The sequence below is a fragment of the Dicentrarchus labrax genome, unplaced genomic scaffold (genome assembly GCF_905237075.1).
Source record: "Dicentrarchus labrax unplaced genomic scaffold, dlabrax2021, whole genome shotgun sequence".
In the NCBI taxonomy this organism is placed as follows: domain Eukaryota; kingdom Metazoa; phylum Chordata; class Actinopteri; family Moronidae; genus Dicentrarchus; species Dicentrarchus labrax.
In genome coordinates, this window is record NW_026136718.1 from 23,887,278 (window position 1) to 23,908,862 (window position 21,585).

General features: G+C 43.5%; 1 protein-coding gene across 4 annotated transcripts in view; it reads left to right on the forward strand.

The window, feature by feature from the left end:
* Positions 1-1,092: 1,092 nt before the first annotated feature.
* nhsa (Nance-Horan syndrome a (congenital cataracts and dental anomalies)) overlaps positions 1,093-21,585 on the forward strand; it is a 59,313-nt gene continuing 38,820 nt past the window's right edge. For all 4 annotated transcript variants that reach the window (XM_051376751.1, XM_051376752.1, XM_051376750.1 and 1 more), the window contains exon 1: positions 1,093-1,567. In XM_051376751.1, the coding sequence (XP_051232711.1) occupies positions 1,288-1,567 (280 nt within the window). In that variant the 5' untranslated portion in view covers positions 1,093-1,287. The remainder of the gene's footprint in view (positions 1,568-21,585) is intronic.

The following is a 21,585-nucleotide window of genomic DNA, read 5'->3' on the forward strand; positions in this document are numbered from 1 at the left end:
TGCATCACAAATTGAGAATGAATGAAGACAACATTGAGCCCTACAGCCTGCACTAATTCATGTATTTGGAATCATATGAAAGCTTGTCTTCTTATGATTATAATTATTTTAAACCTTTAATAAAACACATGATGTACTGCAGCTTTTGAGGAGAATGCTAATACCCTGCCTGCTTTTGTCCTAACTCCCCAGCTTGGAGATGAGGGATTGTGTGACCTGAGAAGCTGTCCAACCCCTCTTCCATTTTCGCCTATAATGCACCCAGCCAAACCACTGCATTGTAAATAACAAAACCAGTGTGATGCTTGTCCAGGATAAGTTACATAAGCTCTGTGTCATTCATTTACATCTGCCTCTGTGGCCAACTCTGAAAACGAGACGATGGTTAAACGCAGGGCTGCAACAACCGTTACTCTCAATGAGTCTGAATATGAATGTTTTGATTCATCAACTAATGTTTTGGTCTATAAAATGTCAGAAAATAGTGAAAAAAATGTCCCTCACAGTTACCCAGAGCCTCAGGTAACACCTTGAAATGTCTTATTTTGTCTGACCAACAGTCCCAAACCCAAAGACATTCAGTGTGTTATTAAAACCAGCAAATATTCACATTTGGAACCAGACTGGAAGCTGGAAGCAGTGCGGCTTTTGGTATTTTTGCTTTTTTTAAAAATGACATATACAATGAATCAGTTATTAAAATTCTTACTGGTTGATTCTCTGTTGATTCCTGTAATCAATTAATTAATTACAAACTTATCATTTTAGTTCTGATTAAAAGCAAATGTTAAATGTATGAAAATACAATTTGGATCTCCCCTCACTGACATGTCCAATAAACGGTCTCTATCGGATAGTTGATATACTGAATATACTGAACTCATTTTACTGTACGCTGTACTGTATTAACGTGCCTATAAGACCTTTGGTGTGTGTTGTATGAAAGTGTGACCACTGTGCTCGTTTTTCCTGAGGACAGTGAAGCCAACACGGCAGCTCTGCAGCTCAGCAGTCCGGATCCTGTGATCCCCTCCAGGTTTTCAAAGTTGCCTTTTTTTTAAAAACCACCTCTACTTTGGAGCAGTGAAAAACACACTAGTATTAGGGACAGCAGATGACCCGGCGCAGCAGCCAGGAGCACAACAGTCCTCTCTAACAAATGAAAGGATGGGGGGCATCAGCAGCAGCTGAATTCAGAAAAACTGGATCAGGGGGCGAGGGGGGAGAACTTCTTTCTGCTCACTTTTGGGTCACTTTTGTCGGATTTATTCCCCGGTCCACACCAACATGCCATTTGCCAAACGAGTCGTGGAACCCCAGTTGCTTTGCAGGTATCAAATCCCAAACGAGGAGGGTCTGCTTTTCGAGGATCTGGTCTCCATCAGTAATGTGGCTCTATCTCGGACCTTGCGGCAGCTGTCGGACCTGGCCAGACATGCCTGCTCCATATTCCAGGAGCTGGAAAACGACCTCACATCCACCAACCAGCGGGTCAGGGGTCTGCAGAGCAAGATCAGCCAGCTTCAGCAGACCTGCTCCGAGCTGGACCCCAAACAGGAGGCAGTGCGTGAGTACTTACTCTCTGTTATACACCGGGGCTGCCCGCGCACGTCCCGCGCGAGGCTCTGAAAGGAAACGGCACGAGGAGGAATCAGTGGCTGAACTGAACCATAAAATAATGACGTACAAGAAAATAAAGTTAGCTAAGGTCACCACACGTTTGTAACATCCTACCATACTAACTTGAAAACTACCTGAAAGTAGGAGTAAAGTAAATGTTTGTGCCACTTTATTGAGCCAGACAAACTGTATTTCTGTATCAATGTTAGGTAAGTTAGTTGTAATTCTTCCTGCGTTGTTTTTTTTTAGCCCATTACTTCATACTGAGAGACACGCGCTGCTGTTTGCATCTCTTCCCACGCGGAGGGGCGTGTGACAGGCTGGCTGAGCCAGTGCTAGTGGCCACCTAGTTATTACACTGCTATAAACAGGCTCTCTCTCTTGGACCAGCACGGTACGGTCCACGGTACGGCTTTATATAATCACAGTTAAATTACAGGTAACGTTGGTTATGACGCACATTTGTCCTGGCGGGAAGCGACTCTCTTAACTTAAAAACGTCGATACATTGTTACTTTAAAACACTAATGAGTGTCAGTGTATTCTTATTTGATACAAGTGGCCATTGATATAGGTGTAAGTACGGCTTCTGGTGGGCACTTGTGGATATTCTGGGTTTAACATGATGCTCTGCTGTCCTCACTTTGTCCTGCTTCACATGTTGAACTTTGCATGGCCACCAGTAAGAATTCATTACCCTGATAACACAGCATGAGGCCATGGCCTGGCTCCTTTAGTCTCTGTGTCTCCTCCTGGGTGACTGGGGGGCGGGGGTGTGTGATGTGATATTGATGTGTGTGTGTGAGTTAGTGTGTGTATTTATGTTTAAGCTTACTCTCCAGGAAGCACTTAGGAATACTCTTTCTTCCCCCAGAAGTGTCCAGTCCGGAACATTTTCTCCAGCTTGGACATACCCCAGTGGGTTTACCCCGCTCCAGTTTAGGTTCAGCAAGTCCTTGCATGTTCCCCAGACCCTGCTTCCTGTGGTCTGTGAATGGGGTAGTTTTCCCTCAAGGTATTCCTCCGCAGCCTGACCGCTCTTTAAACCTGATGTCTGCAGAGATTTTTTAGTCTAACTCTGGTTTGAGGTTAAATTTGCCTGTTGAGCTACATGTGAAGTGCAGTCACAATGCGATGAGCACTTGCAGTATACCTGTAAAGAGTCAGCTTGGTCAGATCTAGATGTCGGAAGTCAAAGGCTGCAGGATTTGCTGCTTGGTCTTGAAGCCAGTTTGATCCTGATCTAAAGAGGCCCCATCAGTTCATATTTGCAAGTCTGCTCCTCTCTGAGCTCGGATGCAACTCATAGTGTTAATGGATGATTATACAGTGACACAGTATCTGGTTTCCTATGAGTTTATTATAGTTTTCTCCAGACTCCAGCTCTCTTTATCAGTTATTACAGCAGTGTTGGGATTAGAGACGTGTTTTATGAATAAAATACTCACACTGCTGTATAAAGTTAACACCAAACGGCAACATTAAAGTCAAATGAATTACGGTCTGATTTATTCAATGTCTGCAGCCATAGTAAACATGTTGGGATGAAATAATCTAATCCCTTCGTGCTACATGTTGTTGTGCAGGAGGTCCTGCGTGCTAGGTTACCAGATAACCCAATCCCCCCCCCCCTTTTTTTTTTTTTTTGCCTGGAAAAGCCTAATTACTCTTAATTGTGCTTTTCATATTAATGGTGTCAGGGGCAGCCTTAAACAACAGAACCCTCCCTCATCTGAATGACAATTAGTGTAAATGGAGCAGTTCAAGGCACCGAGGGCTCAGTGGGCGGGGGTGGGCTTTTATGATGTGGCTGTGACTTGTCCCCGGATCGTCTGCTGAAGGACACAGCTGCAGATTCATTCGCCACACCGGATTAATGCAGAATCAGAGGTTGACCCATTGGTAAGGTATCACCACCGCTGTCCCACCACGTGAGCCCCCTCGCTGTTCGGAAGAAGTTTGTCCGGGAGTGTATCAGGCGCACTACTATTGGTGTGTAATACTGTTGTCCTATTCCCTCTGTGGTAATGTTTGTATGCAGGCATATTTTTAAATGCCTGGTGCGATGACACATTTAGGTCAAAGGAGTTGGTTTGCTGGAAGTGCAGCATTTCTCTTTCTCTTTCACTTTTGCTCCTCCTCATATCGAGCCTTTTATTCTCTGTCAACAACACCAGCTGTGCAAGAGCTGTCCATATATAGACCTTTAAGTGATGCTTCTAGTGTCCATAATTGATTGACATGGCTATTTATACAGTGGAATCCAACTAAATACAGAGATCCTTTTAAACAAACAGTAAACCTTTAAATGTTCTGTATGAAAAATAACGAGAAGTCGTCTCTGTTTGGTAGTCTGTTTATCCAGACCCATTCGAAACACTTTCCTTCTCTCCCCCTGTGTCTTATCCTCGGCCTCTCACACACACACAGACCCACACACACATACACATCAGGAGCCTGGCATGTATCCCTCAGCCCTGTGTTTGACAGCTCTCCTGTGACACCCCATCAGTGTCTGCGTTGGACTACCATCAGAGCTCCTCAGCCAGACCAGGCTCTGTAGTGCAGTCCAATGTCAGAGCACTCTGCTGGGTTTTAAGTTACACTGGCTCAGTGTGGAGGTGGAGCTGTAATACTTGTGGCGGCAAGTGGCCCTCTGGCTTTTCTGGTCCGAGAGCACATGGCTGGCAGTTCACCACATTCCTCGTACAGACCGCACCAGAGACTGTCTCACAGTACCAAATAGAGGAAAGCGTTCACAGATCCACTGAGAAAACTCCAAACACAGAGTAGTGCATGAGATAGTAATAACGCCTCACATTGCTGGCACCGTGTCATACTCGTCATGGATACAAGACCAGGATCCTGTTAAATCCATTGTGCATTAGTGCTGCAAACTGTGCACATACTAGTCTTACATGATAATCTTGTGACTTTAAAGTATTATATTGTCGGTTGGTGACGTGTTGTAGGTTGTACTATTAGAACATAAACCTGCAGCACAACTGTCACTCACTGACGAAATGCTTTGATCCAAGCATGGCAAAAGGTTTTATTTCCCACCTGTACATAAATAGGATAATTATGTGCATAAAATGTTGAATTCAAAGCAATGGGCTCCAAGAAAAAGTGTGCAAGATTCACAGTTCACTCATTGGTTATGAGATTTTATTCTGAAAGTATACATTATTGAACCAGCTGTGTAAGTAAGTTTGCTTTAAAATTGCAGTTGTGCATTTGTAACTGTCAGGTGCACTCAGCTTAAATGTCAGACCTCAAAGAAATCAGCTTATACAATGCCTTGCTTGACACACACTACATGTGACATAACATTTAAGGATAGAGGGGGGCCTGCAGCAGTTGCAGTTTCTCACTTGCTTAAAGGAGCTTTATGCTATCCACTGTGCAACTTTTCCGCTCGCTTAAACAACCCCTTGAGTAAGATTGAGCTCTCTATGCTCTGCAGTTACCATCCTTTCTGTCTCTCGATGTCACTCCAGAGCCGATCTTCCCACTGCAGAGCTGTGACATTCGTGCGGCTCCGTGAGCCTGGGATGAAAGATTCTGTGGACGGCAGTAGCACATCATCTATGCTACTATAAACTTAGAGATCAGGAAAACACATTAGCCTGCTGACTGCCATTCCCTATTTGCATTTCATTGACCCAGTCTGGCCATTACTGGGACTTTGATTTATTAAGTGAGGCCACAAAAATGAGTCAGTGCACACCCCATTCCAGGTCAATAGCAGTTGATGTCACGATGCACGATGGAGCTTCAGATAATGTAGGAATGATAATATTTTATCAGTGAGTGAAATCAAATTTTATCCGTTGTGCTCTCACTAGTGATTCCATTTTTGTTTATCAAGTGGCTGAGTTAATATGTGCGGTGTGACAGACACTCGGCTCAATCTCTTTCCATAAGGCGAACAAAGACTTTAAATCATTCACACAAAGAAAAGAATGACGTCAGTCAGTCTTGGATCAGATTTTAGAACAGGATCAAGAGCCTCTACTCCTCTTTCCTCTTTCATTATCAGAACCGTCAGCATATTTCTGCAGGTCCAGACAACCTGCCGTTGATATAGTACCCCTGCTAATTATAGAGCAGATTTCAAAGACTTGCTCATTTATTCCTGTACCAACTCCCCCCCTCCCCCTCCTGTTCCCCCCTCTTGCAAGCCAGACACTGAGAATGCCTAGACAGCCATGATGCTGTGGCCTGTTGTTTTCACTCAGCTCTCTTATAGCTTATGTCATCTATTTCCTATCTTTCTACTTCCTCGCAGCTTATTTTCAGCACTCTGACTTTGCATTTTTGGGACCAGAGTCTGAAAAGAAAATACCAAACACTGAACAAACCAATGGCTTTGTTCAGTGTTCTTCATTGTAACTTGATAATATGGCATAAACACTTCATTGTCAGCAAATAATTTCTCTACCAGAGCGATCTGACATTGAAATGAGAAGTGCGGTCTTTGTACCAAGTTGAACTCGAGGTTTCACCAGGCTCCATTAACTATGTGTGTGTCTCGGCACCTCAGCCCCCGGTGGATCGCTGGGCCTGTGATTGAAGTGGTTTCTGCTGAGCCGTTCTGTCAAGTCAAGCATTCCAAAAAGCCAATGACCAGGAAACCACAGCACTTGCTTGCACTTCTGAGACCTTGCACCCCACACGCGCTCCCTAAATTGGCTGAAATGGATGGTGTGATTAGGGCAGATGTGGGGGGGAAGTGGAGTTGGGGGTTGAGGCTGTGTTTATGAAAGGAGACATTTTGTTAAAATTAAGGTGAAGGTTTTTCATTGCTTTGCTCGAGGGAAATGTGTGAGTGATTACACTTTACATTCCTGTGGTGGGACGCTCCATGAGAGCAAGTGCTTCTGAGTGTGGGCGTCGATACACTCACCTAAAATCCCTCTGCTGGTCTTGTGTATATTTTCAGGTGTATAGACCAACATTTGTGTTAAGTGTGTTTTGGGCTTCTCCACTGGAATGTATGCGTGTGAAAGATTCCTGTTTTTGTTCCTTGAGAGGAAGTTAAGCTTTAGTTTGTTGTTGGTGAAAGGGGATTGTTTTTTCTGCTGCAGGAATTGGGGACCACGATAAGCTATCTCCTTGCCCTGAGGTGTGTGTGACTGTGTGTGTGTGTGTGTGTGTGTGTGTGTGAGACACACTCATACTTATTAAATAACATTCCCCAGCAGTCATTACTCTTTATGGAGTTCTGAATGTGGGGCTGAGGAGCCAGCAGGACAATTCAACCCAGTCTGGGAGGAGGAGGAGGTGTGTGGGGGGGGGGTCCTCTACCCCCTGACCTCAAAAGCCTGCTGACCTCAAAAACCCCCTCTACACACCCCTTCAAAACACAAAAGAGCAAACACAGCCGCCCCCATCTTGCTTATCACTTGCCCTTTAAAGACTTGACCGGCCAATTAGAGTGGATTTAATGTTTGACATGATACTGAAAAGGCACAGGTCAGCAGACCGGCAAAACCCGGTGCAGGGCCAGGCATCATTAAACTGTCAAAGTCAACTCAATAACTTAAAGTCTTCCGTCCAGGTTGTCACTCATGGCTGGAGAAGAAGTGAGCCATGAACAGCTGCATGGCTGGTTCTGGATGTTTTTTGTTTTTTACTTCCTCCAATTTCTGTGAGTTATCTCGGTTCTAAATCAGCCACTGAGCCGCTGCAGCGTTATACTTTTCTACTTTATTAGGACTGAACTCTTGAACTACACATAAACAACTCTGAGTCACATACAGGGCCACTGTGCCACTGTGCCACTGTGCTCTGTAGTGATCAGGACTTGTGGTACCTGCTACTTCCCAACTTCACAATGCAAAATAGTGTTCTCGTACCAAACCTGTTTTATTGCAAGTACTGCTTGTAATTTTGTGCACATAATAAAGGTCGGTGTGACCTCACCTGTGTTTATTCAGGAGAGATAGTTTCAGTTCGTGGCAACAACATCTGCTCAGCCGTCTGCCTGAATCCACATGTAGCTGTTATTCTTAATTCTGTAGACTGAGACTACAAGATTTAGCCCAAAGATCAAATAAATACACATCTGACTTCAAGTTAAACTAACTTTACCGTAGCGTGCACTTTACAGCACCTCACCACATTCTTTTCCGTGGCAACCCTGGAGAAATATTGACAGCTCAGAGGGCTATAAAACTATTGTCGGCTGGTCTTTATCTTGCCGCCACTAGCCAGAAGCATTTCAGGCCACCTGCGTGGGTTTCCTTTCTCAGCTCAGACTGTCTTTAAATGATATGATCTCCCGCCCTGCTTTTGTGCTCCTCCACAGGCCCTCCTCCCAGGCCACCACCGCCACAAAGACAGACTTAAATATTACGCAATGGAATTAATCTTAATCTCAGAAATGTTAAGACACATCTCGGGATCTTTGCAGAAAGAGACGATAAAAGGTCATGTAAAATTCTTATGAACTCCTCCTCCTTTTATCACTCCACGTAAATGGTTGCTATCTGGTGAGAGAGATTAGTAGGAAGTGAGAGATAAAGGATCTGAGACGCTGATAGTGAATCAGAGCTGTATAAAAAGAACCTCATATTAAGTAAATCCTCCCATGCTCTTTGAAAGACACTTCTTTTGCCAAAAGGAAGTTATGTTGCAGTGAATTGTAGTGTGTAACTGGTCTATGTGTGCAAATACACACAAAGGTATTCTCATCTGATATTAACCTAAGGTGTAAAAATGCTGCGTCGTGGGAGAAATGTGAGTTAAAAATGACCTGGTAGTTTAACAGGAAGGAAACACATGTGGATTTGTAGTCTTTGCCATGCAGGTGTTTAGACTGGGATTTGACTGGAATGTGAACTCCCCTCACCTCCCCTCTGTATACGAGCCAGTGGATCAGCCAGGTTGAGTCTTTAAAGTTGAAAGACCCTTTTCATCAATCATCCTACCATCACACAAGTGATACAGAAAAGAAAGCACCTGTGGATATGAGGGTGTGTGTAAACACTGGACTCATCGGTTTAGGCTAAGGCAGTAAGATCTGCTGGATTTCTCTTTACACGTAAAATATCCGGTGTTGGGTTTCAGTTCGGTGGAACAGTTAATAATCTAAATCTAATCCAAGCTGGGATATATTCGGCCATATTGTTTTAACTACATTATCTCTTTCAGTAGCACCGTAACAGAATATTTTCGAGAGTTAGAGAGGAAGAACGATACCACTCTCACGTCTGTTTGTTAAATATGAAGCTACAGCCAGGGGACAGTTACTTTAGCTTAGCATAAAGACTGGAAAAAAGGGGGAGCTACCCTGGCTCTGTACAAACTAAGTCACTGCACCTGGCCAAGAAATAGTTCCTCACATAATCCCCCACAAATCCACCAATCATTTGTACACCCCAGTTATTGTAGATACTGAAAAATGCACTCATAGTTGGATTTTTAAAAACGTTTAGACAAAGCAAGGCTAGTTGCTAGTTGTTTAGTTTTAATGCTAAGCTAAGCTAGCTGCTGGCTGTAGCTTCTTATTAAAGGGACAGACATGAGCGTGGTATCAATCTTCTTATTAAACTAAATCAAAAGACTTGATAGGTATTGACGTCATCTCTCTTCTTGCCTCATACAACTTGACCTGAATGGCTATTACACACTACAAGAAGCAGAAACTGCACTTCCACTCCAACAAACATCACTACTGATGAACCCTCAGTCAGAAAGCATGTGCTGCCATTTTATATTTTCAGTCTAGTTCGTGGCAAATGGCTGTCTGATCTAATAAGCCATCCTCTGCTCTCCTCATACTACTGCCGTTTCAGGCCAGACTCCCTCTTCGTGGTCTTATCTGCTTCCTGCTGTGTTTGTACCGTCCTGTAGGCCCTCACTTGTCACACTGATTTACACTTTTAGTGCAAGTGGTAGAAGGCACCCTGTAGCAGGCTGGTGGAGTGTTTGTGAACGAGCGTCAATGGCCTGGATACAGAGGTTTTTGGTTGTCTGCTTCTCGTCACTTCAACACCATTGCACAAAGGACTGCACTTTTGACGCAGAATGTTTATTTTTCTAACTTGTACCTTTGCAAGACAAAATGCCAAAGCTCACCTAATATTAATATTTATCAGCCGATGTTGAACTCTAATCAGTCCACTCTTTATTTCATGGCAGATGTGCATCATTTTAATGCTCCAGATAACTCTAGTAGTGGCACTGAGAATGACCTGAGGCCTCCACACAGGCTTTTGCTTGGACAGGTCAATGTGAGACGACGGCTCTCCTCCGCCCGGCTCATTGTGCTTTGAAGCACACGCAATTCACCCTCCTGCATTGGCTTTTGTTCCTCCCTCCTTTATAGCCTCCTCCTCTGGGATATTTCCTCACCATCCGGATTCATCTTTTATCCTTGCCAGTAATTTCTGTGCCTGCCCGCTCCCTCAGGCATTTTGTATACTTTGTTCCTCTCCTCTGACTGCTTTCTCTGAGCTTCTGGGTCTCTCTCTCGCTCTCACTCATCTCTGTATCCCAGTTTCTTATTTTGAGATTCAGCCAGACCCGCTCGCAGCAGCCCCACTGGGGAGAGACCATCCTGCTATAGCAGCAAAAAAGTGCTTTGCCATAAAAATGGATGACCTGCTCTCCATTATGTTCTGCTTTTTAGTTAGCACTTCTCTGAATTAAACCTTTACTGACCACCAATCAATCCAGAATTGATGCCTTGTACTGGGCACATTAATGTGGGTTAATATTTGAGTACGAATGTATGAATCACCGCGCAGTGAGTTGTAGTAAATGAGAGCACTTAATTTGTAAAACACAGATTGGGCTCACTCTGGGATTTCCAAACTTCACTGCAGTCAAATGAATAATCAAATGTCTCTGGCCTCAGTCTGAAAGAGAAACCAAGTTTATTTCATTTCCAAGTAAATCCTTTTAGTTTTTATTGTGGCCGTTGTTACTGATCTCATGACACATCGAACTTTCACAGTCTGCCATTAGACATTTATTTATGAGAAAGCAGGAAATTCTAGCTAACCATTAAGCTATCCCACTTGTTTGCAAGAAATGGATTCTCACCCTGAAGAAAGATCCTGTTACCAACCTAAAGGTTGCACTCCCGGAGCTCACTGGGGAGTTGAGCCTTCAAGGGAACTTCCACTGACACCGGAGTACTGAAAACATGTATTGAATGAGACGCTGTATTGTTGCTTTTCCACAATGAAGGCGCACAAATTGTTAAATTTTCCAACTCCACCTGTTTAGATTCTAACATACTGTGGCATTATGTCTCTCCAAAGCTGTCTGGAGCTGTCTTACTGTGGAACAGTGGTGTAATTCTACCATAACCAACTACAACCATGTTTACTGTACACTCAAGTAGTCAATAGACATGTGGAGTGATAACATTCATATGCATTAGTGATGCTGAATAGTCAGCAGCTTTAGTTTGTGTCCATACTCCCTCACAACACTGAGCTTGTTAGGAAGGGGAGACTGGAAGAAAAAAAATGAAATAATATTTGGGACAAACCCAGTTTCATATCCATCATAGCTGCTGTTGGGCTTTTGTGATGATTTGCCCAGTCTTTTCTTGGCAACCACTCTGCATCAGACAGTAAGCCATCACAGAGCAACTTGCAGTTAGAGTTTGTGCTTCATTTTTAGTCATACAGTGTTCGATAAATCAAATGAGCCTTTTCTTTGGTTTTCCACTCTTGCTAAAAGAGCAGCAATAATAACAAGAAAATGACTGGCGTGCTTTTAAAAATGTCTGCTTTGTATGTGAAGGACAAACTGATCATGCTGAGCAGAGCATAGTCTACAGTATGGGATGGGAAGAAAATTGCTTGGAAAGCTTCTCAGCTTCCTCAGTTATTTTGGTGAAGTTATGAATGCTGTGGGCGACAGTAAAAAACAAGAATCAACAGCGAATACCAAAGTTTAAATGCAGCCAAAAAGAACTAAGGTGACTTCAAACAGGATGGAGTATTTGAATGATCCTTTGATGCCACCGCGCAAGGTGTATGACTGTAATGCCAAAGGTCATTACAGCTGGCACAGACTTTAGTTTTGTTTGCATATGAAACCCAAGCTTGTGAAAAGTGGAGACATTTTGACTAGATCAGACCAAATTTGTTTGTGTAGTTCTCCTTGATATGTGCAGTTCAGACTGTAATGCTGTAATGTGTACATCAATAACATTTTGGTATGTATTTTCAAATAACAAGATTTACAATTTTAGTGAGTAGACTTGTGGTTTTAACTTGTTCTCACTGTCAGACCCTTGAGAAATAGTTCCTGGAAATAGCTTGGTATGACGAGTCATTTATGGGAAATGCGAGGGCTGCTGGCCTCTGTTGCATCACAGAAGTAATGGAGGGTCAGCCTGCTACGGATTGTTCACATCAGTTTATCTGAAGAGAGTATTCCCTCCCTCAGGCTGTCTGAAATGGTAGCTGGACGTGGTGTATGGTGGTGGTGGTGGTGGTGGGGGGAAGTACCTAAAGGTGCTGCTGTGTTGTTACCAGTTGATAAGCCCCATCTGTTGGCCGTCAGCCCCCAAGCCCACAGCACTGTGGAAGGTGTCTTTCATTAAAGGCACAGACTTTCATTTAGACTCTCTCCTCCTGCAGGAATACTCCCAGGAATACCACTAAACTGTAACCAGACATCAGGAGTTGTTTGTGTGTGTGTGTGTGTGTGTAACTTTTTCCTTGTGTGGGAAACTGAGATATTTTGTGAAATGAGTTTTCTTTCCAACTCTCTAACATCCACAAATAATTCCATACAGGGTGAGGCTTGTGTTTTACAAGACCATTTTTACATCTTATAATAAATATTACGAGTGGCAAATCTTGCCTACCAACTGAAAGCAGTGCTGAGGTTTAACTAAACCCAGTGTGAGTCTGCGGGACAAGTACAGTTTGAGTCTGATTTCTAGGACACTATTTGTAACTGGTGCTTGTTTTGCTACTTCACAGAGATTTGATTAAGTAGTCAAATAGCCAATTAGTCCTGCCATGATGTGTATCAGTGGATGCGTGGGAAACTGCAACTGCTGCATAACAAAGATATACACATTTCCTCTCAGTCTTACAACTAGACAGGTGCTTGGCTCAGGTACATGCTTCAAAAAAATGCTTTGGAATAGGCAAATCACCCACATCCATCTGTGTATTGAGAGGTTTTTCCTGCTATTCACACACTACAAATTTGACTAGATAGTCTTTCAAAGCAGTCTGGGACTCATTTGCATTCAACCTTAGCTACATCTCTCGTCAAATGTGTCTCTGACTACCTGCAAATGTTGCTCGACCAGTCGCATCCCACTTGTGACTCGAACACCCAAGGTTGATATTAGATCCAAGCATGAACAGGGCCAGTGAGATCAAACAGCCCAACCCACTCCCCAGAGACCCCAGTAAATGAAAGCAAAGTGAAGGTGAGTCAGACTATCCCTCTAGAAAAAAGAAACACACACAGAGAGACACATGTCTGACTGAGATCCACACATAAAAGCACTTGTGCAGATGAAATGGAAAGCAGGGCTTGAATGGCTGCCACGCTGAAACAGACCGGCGTTGGGGCGAAGGCCTGCCGTCGCCGATCCCTTTGTGCAGGCGAGCTGCATGCCAGCTGGCTGGCCGCTGGGAAGTTTTGTGTGACTCATTACCTCTCCATTGAGGGACACAAAGCTAGGCCTCACTCGCCCATCAGAGCTCGGAGTCTCCCAGCCGCCCGTTTCCACCTTAACATGAGGTCAAGGTCACGGCTCCCATGCTGGGATGAAAACTCGCAGCTTCAGCGTCCAGCAGCCAATCAGTAACAGAGATCTTGGCCACAGGACCTGTTTGAATGAGGCTGTCAGTAGGAAGTCTCCATTCACTTAATGGCTGGACAGTTACCTCGGCAGCACTTTGTCTAAAGGGAGAAATGTAGCGGTTGAACCCATTTGGCAGGACACACTGAGGGCCATTGATTTGAATTCTTTCACTACATGTGTCCTTAAAGTGTGCCCCTATCTCAGTCCCTGCTTTATTGCCCGTCTGTTTGTTCACTGTCAAACTAAACGCCATGGTGGCACCAGCTTGTGACAGAAATGCCTCATTTATCAACTTGATGATGTCTATTCATTCCCGTCATGAAGCCGTTTTTTTTTTTTTTTTGCTGGGCCGAATGAACCTTGTTAGTTTGAACAGGGTGGACCCTGAGGTGGGGGAGCTGTACTGTGTAATGTGTGTTTTTAGCGGTGCTGTGTTTAAGGGAGTGCATAGAGCTGGATCAAAGACGACTGCATTCTGTCAGATGAGAATAACACATTGTAATCAAAAGCATATGCATGGTGTTTCAGGAGATCCAGGGTGTGGACGGGGAGCTATGATGTAGGGGCAGATACGGCATGAAAAATAGCTGCTGTGTTATCCTGGACTTAAAAACATAATAAACTGCATACCAAGGAAGATTATGATGAGTTAAAAGCAGCAACAGTCTCTCTGCTTTCCTTTGCTCTCGCTATCGTGTGTGTGTATTTTTCATTTTCTCATATCAGGTTAACCATCTATCTAAATGTGGGAACCTGTGAGACATTGCCGGGACCATCTGTGACTCTGCAGATGGCCCTGCTTGTTAAAGTGGGCCATGGTAGGACCCTGTCGTCTACCCGGTACAGGACAATGGAGATTACGGGTGTCTGATCTCTTGGTTTAAACACAGTCTGAGGTCTGCAGGACACGGGGAGGGGCACACTGCCCTGATCTTTGCATCGTGCCACTGTTGTTTTATCCACATCAAGGAATTATAAGACACAGGCTCTGTGAGGCTGGGAATTCCTTTCCCCGGTGACTGAGAGTGACTGAGATGTATTTACAGAACACAAGTGATCTCATGTTTATGAGGCCGAGTTGAAGAGACTGTAGGCTTTTCTTGTTTGTAAGCCATTTGTCCTTCAGTGCTGCCTTTTGTCGCGTCCTTTTATGGCGGCTTTTTGTTGTAAGTCAGGCTTTAAGAAGAGTGTATTGAAGAAAGTGGTAATCATTTACAGAGCTTCAGAAATGTTGGTCCTTTTACTCCTTTAATTTCTGCCATTGTGTCAAGCATTGCTCTTGTCCATATGAAGCAGACATTCCCAAACCCTATTTGGCCTTCCTTGTTTCTTGATTGTTGTTGATGTTGGTGCTCTGCCAAAGAATGATCTGTGTGCTCAACCTGTTGGGCTGCCAGAGTGAAACGTAGTACCCTGGCAGATGGGGCAGTGTGCAGGAGATACAGTTCTCTATGTGCAGGGGAATTCTCTTATGAATTACATTTTCTTTAACCTTGATTTATGCAGGTGAGCTAAAGAATACACACTCTTTTTAGTGCCACTTCTGGGCAGTGGACAGGTGAGAGTGTCTTTCTTTGGATTCAACCAAATGTTTGTTTATGACATATGTACACGCATGTGTACATACAGGTTTATGTTTTAATCTAACCTCCTGTTCTCACTCCTCAGGGGCTCTACAAGTTAAAGAGGCACTGATCTTATTGAGGAAGGCCAGAGAGAGAGAGAGAGAGAGAGAGAGAGAGAGAGTAAGGCTGAGTAAGACTCTCTTGGATGTCTTATCCTGTGTGCACAGCTGATGTGCTGCACTTCATCTTTGGTTATTTATCAGGGTGGGAAGAAAAACGTATAAGGCTGTGTGATGTATCTCTCCATTAATGTGATCCTGGAGTACAGATACTGTTTTTAAGTGTATGTTTTGGCATTAGGTTGAACACTGAGTTGTTGCACAACAATCACTTGTTCTTCCCACAGCTTTTGTTTTCATGACCTCTGCCACGAGAATACTTGAGAAATCTGAGACGTTGGGAATGATCCAAGGCGAAGGTATCCAAGAGTGATTTACCACTAAAGCCCTCCTCATCCGTGAAACACCTTTTAATTTATGACTCCAGGTTGACTCACCCTTAGGGTGAATCAGAATGGTAAAGACTACATCATAGTGGATAGACTTGAATCACTTATTCATTCCTTTGTCATTCCTGATCTGTTTTTGTCCGTAGAACAGGATATTCATAATAACAGCCAATAACATACACAAGGTTTAACTGTAAAATAAGGTCGGGGAAAATTTCTTCAAGATGTTTGAGGTAGCTTAAACGCCTGACTGAAGCTTTAAATACCTTTTGATCATATCATATTACACCACATGCAAAGCCAAATCAGATTTCATGCCAAACAGTTGTGACAATGAAAGGCTGCATAATTCACTAAAAAAGCCATTAACATTTCAGAGTTAATTCAGGGCTTAGTCCCTCATTCACTTTCCCATCCCTGCTCAACCCATCTCAGTGCTTCTACTATGTTATAGACTTGAGGCCTCACACGCCTCTCAACAGACAACAATGTATTTCTAATAGCAATACACAGAGATACATGCCTTTCCAGTGATGTCATGTGCAGCCAGTCATGCCATAAGTAAGAACTGTGCCGAGCTTCTTCTTTGAAAGGCGCTGGGCAGCTGCTTCCTTGTTCTCCATCTGTGAAATGTATATGTTCAACACTGGCCTTTGTTGCTCAGTGGCAATGGCACTGACCTAGGGTCAGGGGTTTGAATCCATCTGTGGCTGCTCATTGTGAAAATATGCACGCTCATTGTATTTTAATACAATTTAATTTGGACCAGGTGTCATCCCAACGGCTTTATAAAAGAAGCAGCAATGTCAGAAGTGCTTGAGGGGAAATGGAGGATGAGGTGCAAGTGGAAATGTGCAAAGGGATGAGAAGTGGCATCAACAAAGCAGTCTGTCTATTGTGAGTGTGGGCTGAGGGAGTGTTAGGCACGCAATCTGTGTTTTCATACTGCCTATCATTCTCTTTCACAAGAGTATGGTGGTTGTTTATTCCCCTGAAGGTCTTTGCAACAGTATTTTCAGTAGTCATAAACATCAGCCGCTCAGTTGTTGGTGCAGGCTGTGAAGCCGATTATGGTTATTTCCTTTGTAAGAAATTACTTTTGACTGCAGAAACTTTTTGTCTGAGCGAACCAAAGCCTGTTGAGCATGTTTGATCATGTTGATCTCGAGGTTTCAGTTGAAACAACTTTTAGGTAGTGAATAAAATGGAAATAGTAATGTCCTGTTTTGTTGAATAATGTATTATGAATTCAACAAAAAACCCACCAGGCCTTATTAAGATATGTAAAGACGGTCTCAGCAAATGTTTGCTTGGTGCAGTATTTCATCTTCCTCCAGTAGTTTTACACTGAAGTTTGAAAGCAGAGGTCAGTCTGAGCTGACCGGAGGTGTCTTGGTATTGGTATTGACTTGGTGTTGACTGTTACCATGGCAGCAGTAAACCTCAGTAAAACTTGAATGCTTGGATTATGTGTCCATTGATTATTCTGGGTCACACATAGTCCAGATTTATGGGGGCATTGAAGATAAATTGCTTTCTGGCTGAATGTGTGATGGTAATGGGTTTACAGCAGGTTTTATAGCCTCATTTGCTGTATCACAATGTGGAGAAATACACCCTTTTTATAAGATCGAATGAAAATTGGCCCGTTTGGCAGCTGCAGAATGATTCATGCAGCCAAAGTTAACTTTGTTTCCAAAGTTATTTTTTTATTGACTCACATCTGCTGACGTCTGTTGATGGGAGCAAACTGAACACGACTTACAGTTGTTAACTTTGCATTAGCTGTGGTGGTTTAGTGGATTTAATTTGCGAGTGGTGACAGTGTGGATTGTTGGTGGCTGGTGTTGTAATCGCGTTGCCTATGTTGACATGGAAGGATGTCTGTGGGAGTGGTGCTGATCACTGACACAAAGAACCTTTTCACCAGACCTTCAGAGGAGACGCCTGTGATAAGATGTCTAAAAAGGAGGTCAGGGCTCAGCCAATGGAATTTCACATATAACCGAAAATGTAAGGATGGAGTAGATGTGGAGTTTGAGTCCTCTTTAAAAAATATAGTTTTTTTAAGGTAGAGGTAGAGCTACTGGATAACAAATGAGTCACTGGGATGAATTTGCATATTCCCCTGATCCCCTGGATTATGATGTTTTATTTAATCTGTCTTTTATGACGCCGTGGGATTCATCCAAATGAGTAGCTTGAGGCCTGTTTGTTTTTTGGGTTTGTCTCATCCTTATCAGAGGCTGTTTTTTCCCCCCTAATCTCTACAAAGTTGTTTTTGTTGTCGCCCACAGGCCTACGTTGCTCCTGTCGTACCACATGGCTTGGGTTGGTCACAGCCATCAGTGCGAGTCCAGAAAATCAGAATGGGTAGTGGGAAGAGGAAAGGGGAGAATAACCTTACAGTCCTGACATTCCCAAAGCCCTCAGGGTGAGGGTATATAGGGGTGATGGAGGATACATTCCTCTGAGCACAGATGTGACCCGTCCCAGATGGACTTTTACTTTCTGCAAGGTCACAGAGCTGGTGGTGTAACAGAGGAAACTGGAGGTGTGAGTCTGTCATTTTGCTCATTTTTCTTGTCAGATATCACACCACAAATACACAGTTTTCACAGCAAAGAGAGCAAGCCTAAACCATGATCCACTGAGACCTCATTTCCCTGCATAAACAAACTGTAGAAGAGCCTCCAGAGGGGCCTGTCTGGACCACGATCACTTATTAGTTCAGATCAGGGTTAGTTAAAGGCCTTATGTCCAGAGTTACGTAAGGTAAACCAGAGAAAACCTCACCATGACCTTAAAACTGTTCTCTACATGAGTGGTCCACTTCAGATGGATAGAAAAGGGGAAGCATGTGGTTGATAAAGCATCCAACATTGGAAAAATCAAATCATTTGTCATTATCTCACCATTATTGTCATTTCAGGTCAGGTTGGATGCTTCCGGTCAGTCAGGACGGCGTCGTTTCCTGCATAGTGTTATGTCAGAAAAGGAAAGGTTGTGACACCCTTTAACTTGTTGACGTCCTTTATTGTTTTGGAGTAAACACTGAATGTAATCATTTACTAAACAGATGAGAGCAGAAGCGTGCTGCACATTGGCTTTAGGCAGCAACATCTGCAGCCCTACATTTAACCTCGGCCCTACAGCTGCCTGATGCTCTGTACATCACTTCCATCCGTCCTCATCTGGATTTTGGGCTCGGGGCCAGAGGCGTCTCAGTTTGCAGGAGGTGTTGACCTGGGATTCAGTTGCAGTGTGTCATCAGCACTGCTCATCACTTTTTACTCAGGGATCCCTGTATTTGTTATCTTTAAACAGTCCAACTGGTGCTTATAGCTTTAGCTTTATGTACTTTTTGCTGCTGCTTGCATTATTCCATGTTTACACTGTATGATAAAAACAATAAGGTTATTTCAAGTATCTTCATATTCATATATTTTTTCAATTGTATTATAGATATTTTTTATTATCATTGATGTATGTAGGATTTTCTTGTGTTTTATTTAGATTAACATAAAGGACAACAAGGTATCATCGCCTGGTTTACCCTCCTGGAGTGAGATACCGTGTACCGATACTCTAACCATTATATTATGTTTCTATAAATGACAAAAGAACATGGAGTATGTACCTGACCTCACTCAGAGCTCTTTAATCTGGGACAGTGGTCGCCCCTAATCTCCTGGTTGAAGGGGATCCCGTGTTAGGTGACACACTTCTGTCCTTGTGAAGTTTGGTGTCACTGCCGGTGACCCTTAGTGGGGCAAAGACAAAGCCTGTGGAAAAGACCTCCCTCTTTTCATTAATATTCAGTCTCAAACACAAGCTCCTCCCACACAGGCGCTGTGACATCTGGTGTGTGTTGTGGGCTGATGACGCTGACCCAAGCCGCCTTTTAATCACATATGTTTTTATTCAAATATCTGCCAATTTGCACTCAGATGCAGGCCTGTTTCTACCTTGTCAAATACTTACGGCTCATTTAAATGTTGTTTCCACCTTAAAAGTTGTGAATTCCAGTATAGTGAAACTATGATTCATCATTTATCAGGCAGCCTGTTTTAACTGAGATGAAGAAAACAGCGGTCCTGTCTTAGCTGAGTAACTATTAGCACTCTTCCAGATGAGTAGGCTTAAATTAATACATTTTGGGAAATATACTTGCTTGCTTTCTTGTCGAGAGTCAGATGAGAAGATTGATCTCACTCTCATGTCTGTGCAGTTAATATGGCAGTACATCCAGTAACCAGAAAGCTTAACTTACTTCAAATTGGAAACAGATGGAAACAGCTTGCCTGGCTCTGTCCAAAGTTACAAAATATGCCTACCAGCACCTGTAAAGCTCACTTATTACTGCATTATACCTCATCACTTCCTGTATCTGCTGGTTGCTTGGCAGCCTCAGGGTGTGATGACCAAACAAAGAGTTCAAGAGTTGCTGGTAGGCAGATTTAGTTAACTTTAGACAGTTCCAGGCGAGCTGTTCTAAACCAGATAAGGAGGGGAATTGAGAACCGGTTCCAGTTGAGAAGTTAGAGAGTTACAAATTGTCCGATCCGTCGGAATCGTATGCCTCCGAGCTTATCAATTCCCTTTTTTCTGGTGGTTGCATATTGCAAAACAATGGGTCCTTTTTTCCACATAGAAAACTGATAAGTAATAGATAAGGGAATTGATACATAATCAGACTGATAAGCAGAATTGATAATGGAACTGGTATCAAAAAGCTCTTATCGATTCCCATCCCTAAAGCTTATCTAACCCTGGACTCTACATTTAGCAAGATAGCAAATAAGCCAAAATGTTGAACTATTAGAGATTAGCTCTTAAGTGTATGAAGTGGTTGTGATTTTTTTTTAGCGCTGAGCAGGCTGCTGTTTAACGCCTTCAGCGTATTACTTGATATCTCACAATCCTCTTGTCCATGATTAGAGGGTCTGTAGAGCTGCAGCGGAGCTTTGGACCCACAGACTCGTTGGTTACTGTTGGATTTCCACTGGGGCCTGCCAGGGCGGGATAAACTCACAGCTCGCAGTGATGTCACTCTGCCTCAGCTACAAAGTTGATGTGATTACCATCTTAGAAATCACTGTCGGACTGCGGAGACCAAATTACCATGCATGTTCCATGGTTTCTCCCTCTCTCTCTCTCACTCTCTCTCACTCTGTATCTCTCATGAACAGCCCTTCATTCCTCAACTTGCTTCCTCCCTCCCTCTCTCCCTCCCTCTCTCTGTCTCTCTCTCTGTCTCTCTCTCTCTCTCTCTCTCTCTCTCTCTCTCTCTCTCTCTCTCTCTCTCACACACACACTGAGTCTTCTTCGTCTCTCTGCGAGTGTTCCTGTTGAGCCAGGTTCACCCTGCTGTGATATCATGCCCAGTGGAGCCAGACTAATCACAGTCACTTCCCAGGATCATTCCCACACTGTGTAAGCCATTCATTTTCTAGACATGGGATTGTCTCTACTGCTTAGTCTGAAACATGGAAACAAGATATTGTTCTTCTTGCTGGAAGTTTATTTTCTTTTTCTTTTATTCGGTGCAGCCCATCTTTTGTTTTTCTATTTTTCCTCTCACAAAGGGCTCGACCCTTCTAAGTGACTGTGGAACCTGTGGCAATTAAACTCCCTTATCTTATTGTGCCTCTTCTTCAAAGAGAGATTATTGTGTGCACACACGGAACCACAGGGACTACACAAGTGGCTTGTGTACAAGATTTTGGTGGCTCTAAAAGCATTGTTGGCTTTCCTCTCCGCTCGCATTCCTGCAGCTCTCTTGAGCAGCCTCCTGACCACACAAGAAGGCTAACGCAGAACAGTGGAGGAGCCGGAGAGAGACGAAGGAGTTTGCCAGTTATCAAATATTTACAGTTTGCACAGTCGTTCTTGTGTTTGCACATTGGCAGAGTGTGAAGATCCGAGACATCAGGAAGCAGATTAAGGGGCGTCTGACAATCTTTTGGCTCTCTGAAGCCGAGGAATTAGAGTTTAATTTACAGTCGCTGATTAGTGAAGTTAAGGGCTCGTAGATATTGTTTAGGGGGCTTGAAGATGGAACCGACCACACAAACAAACCAATGAGTCCT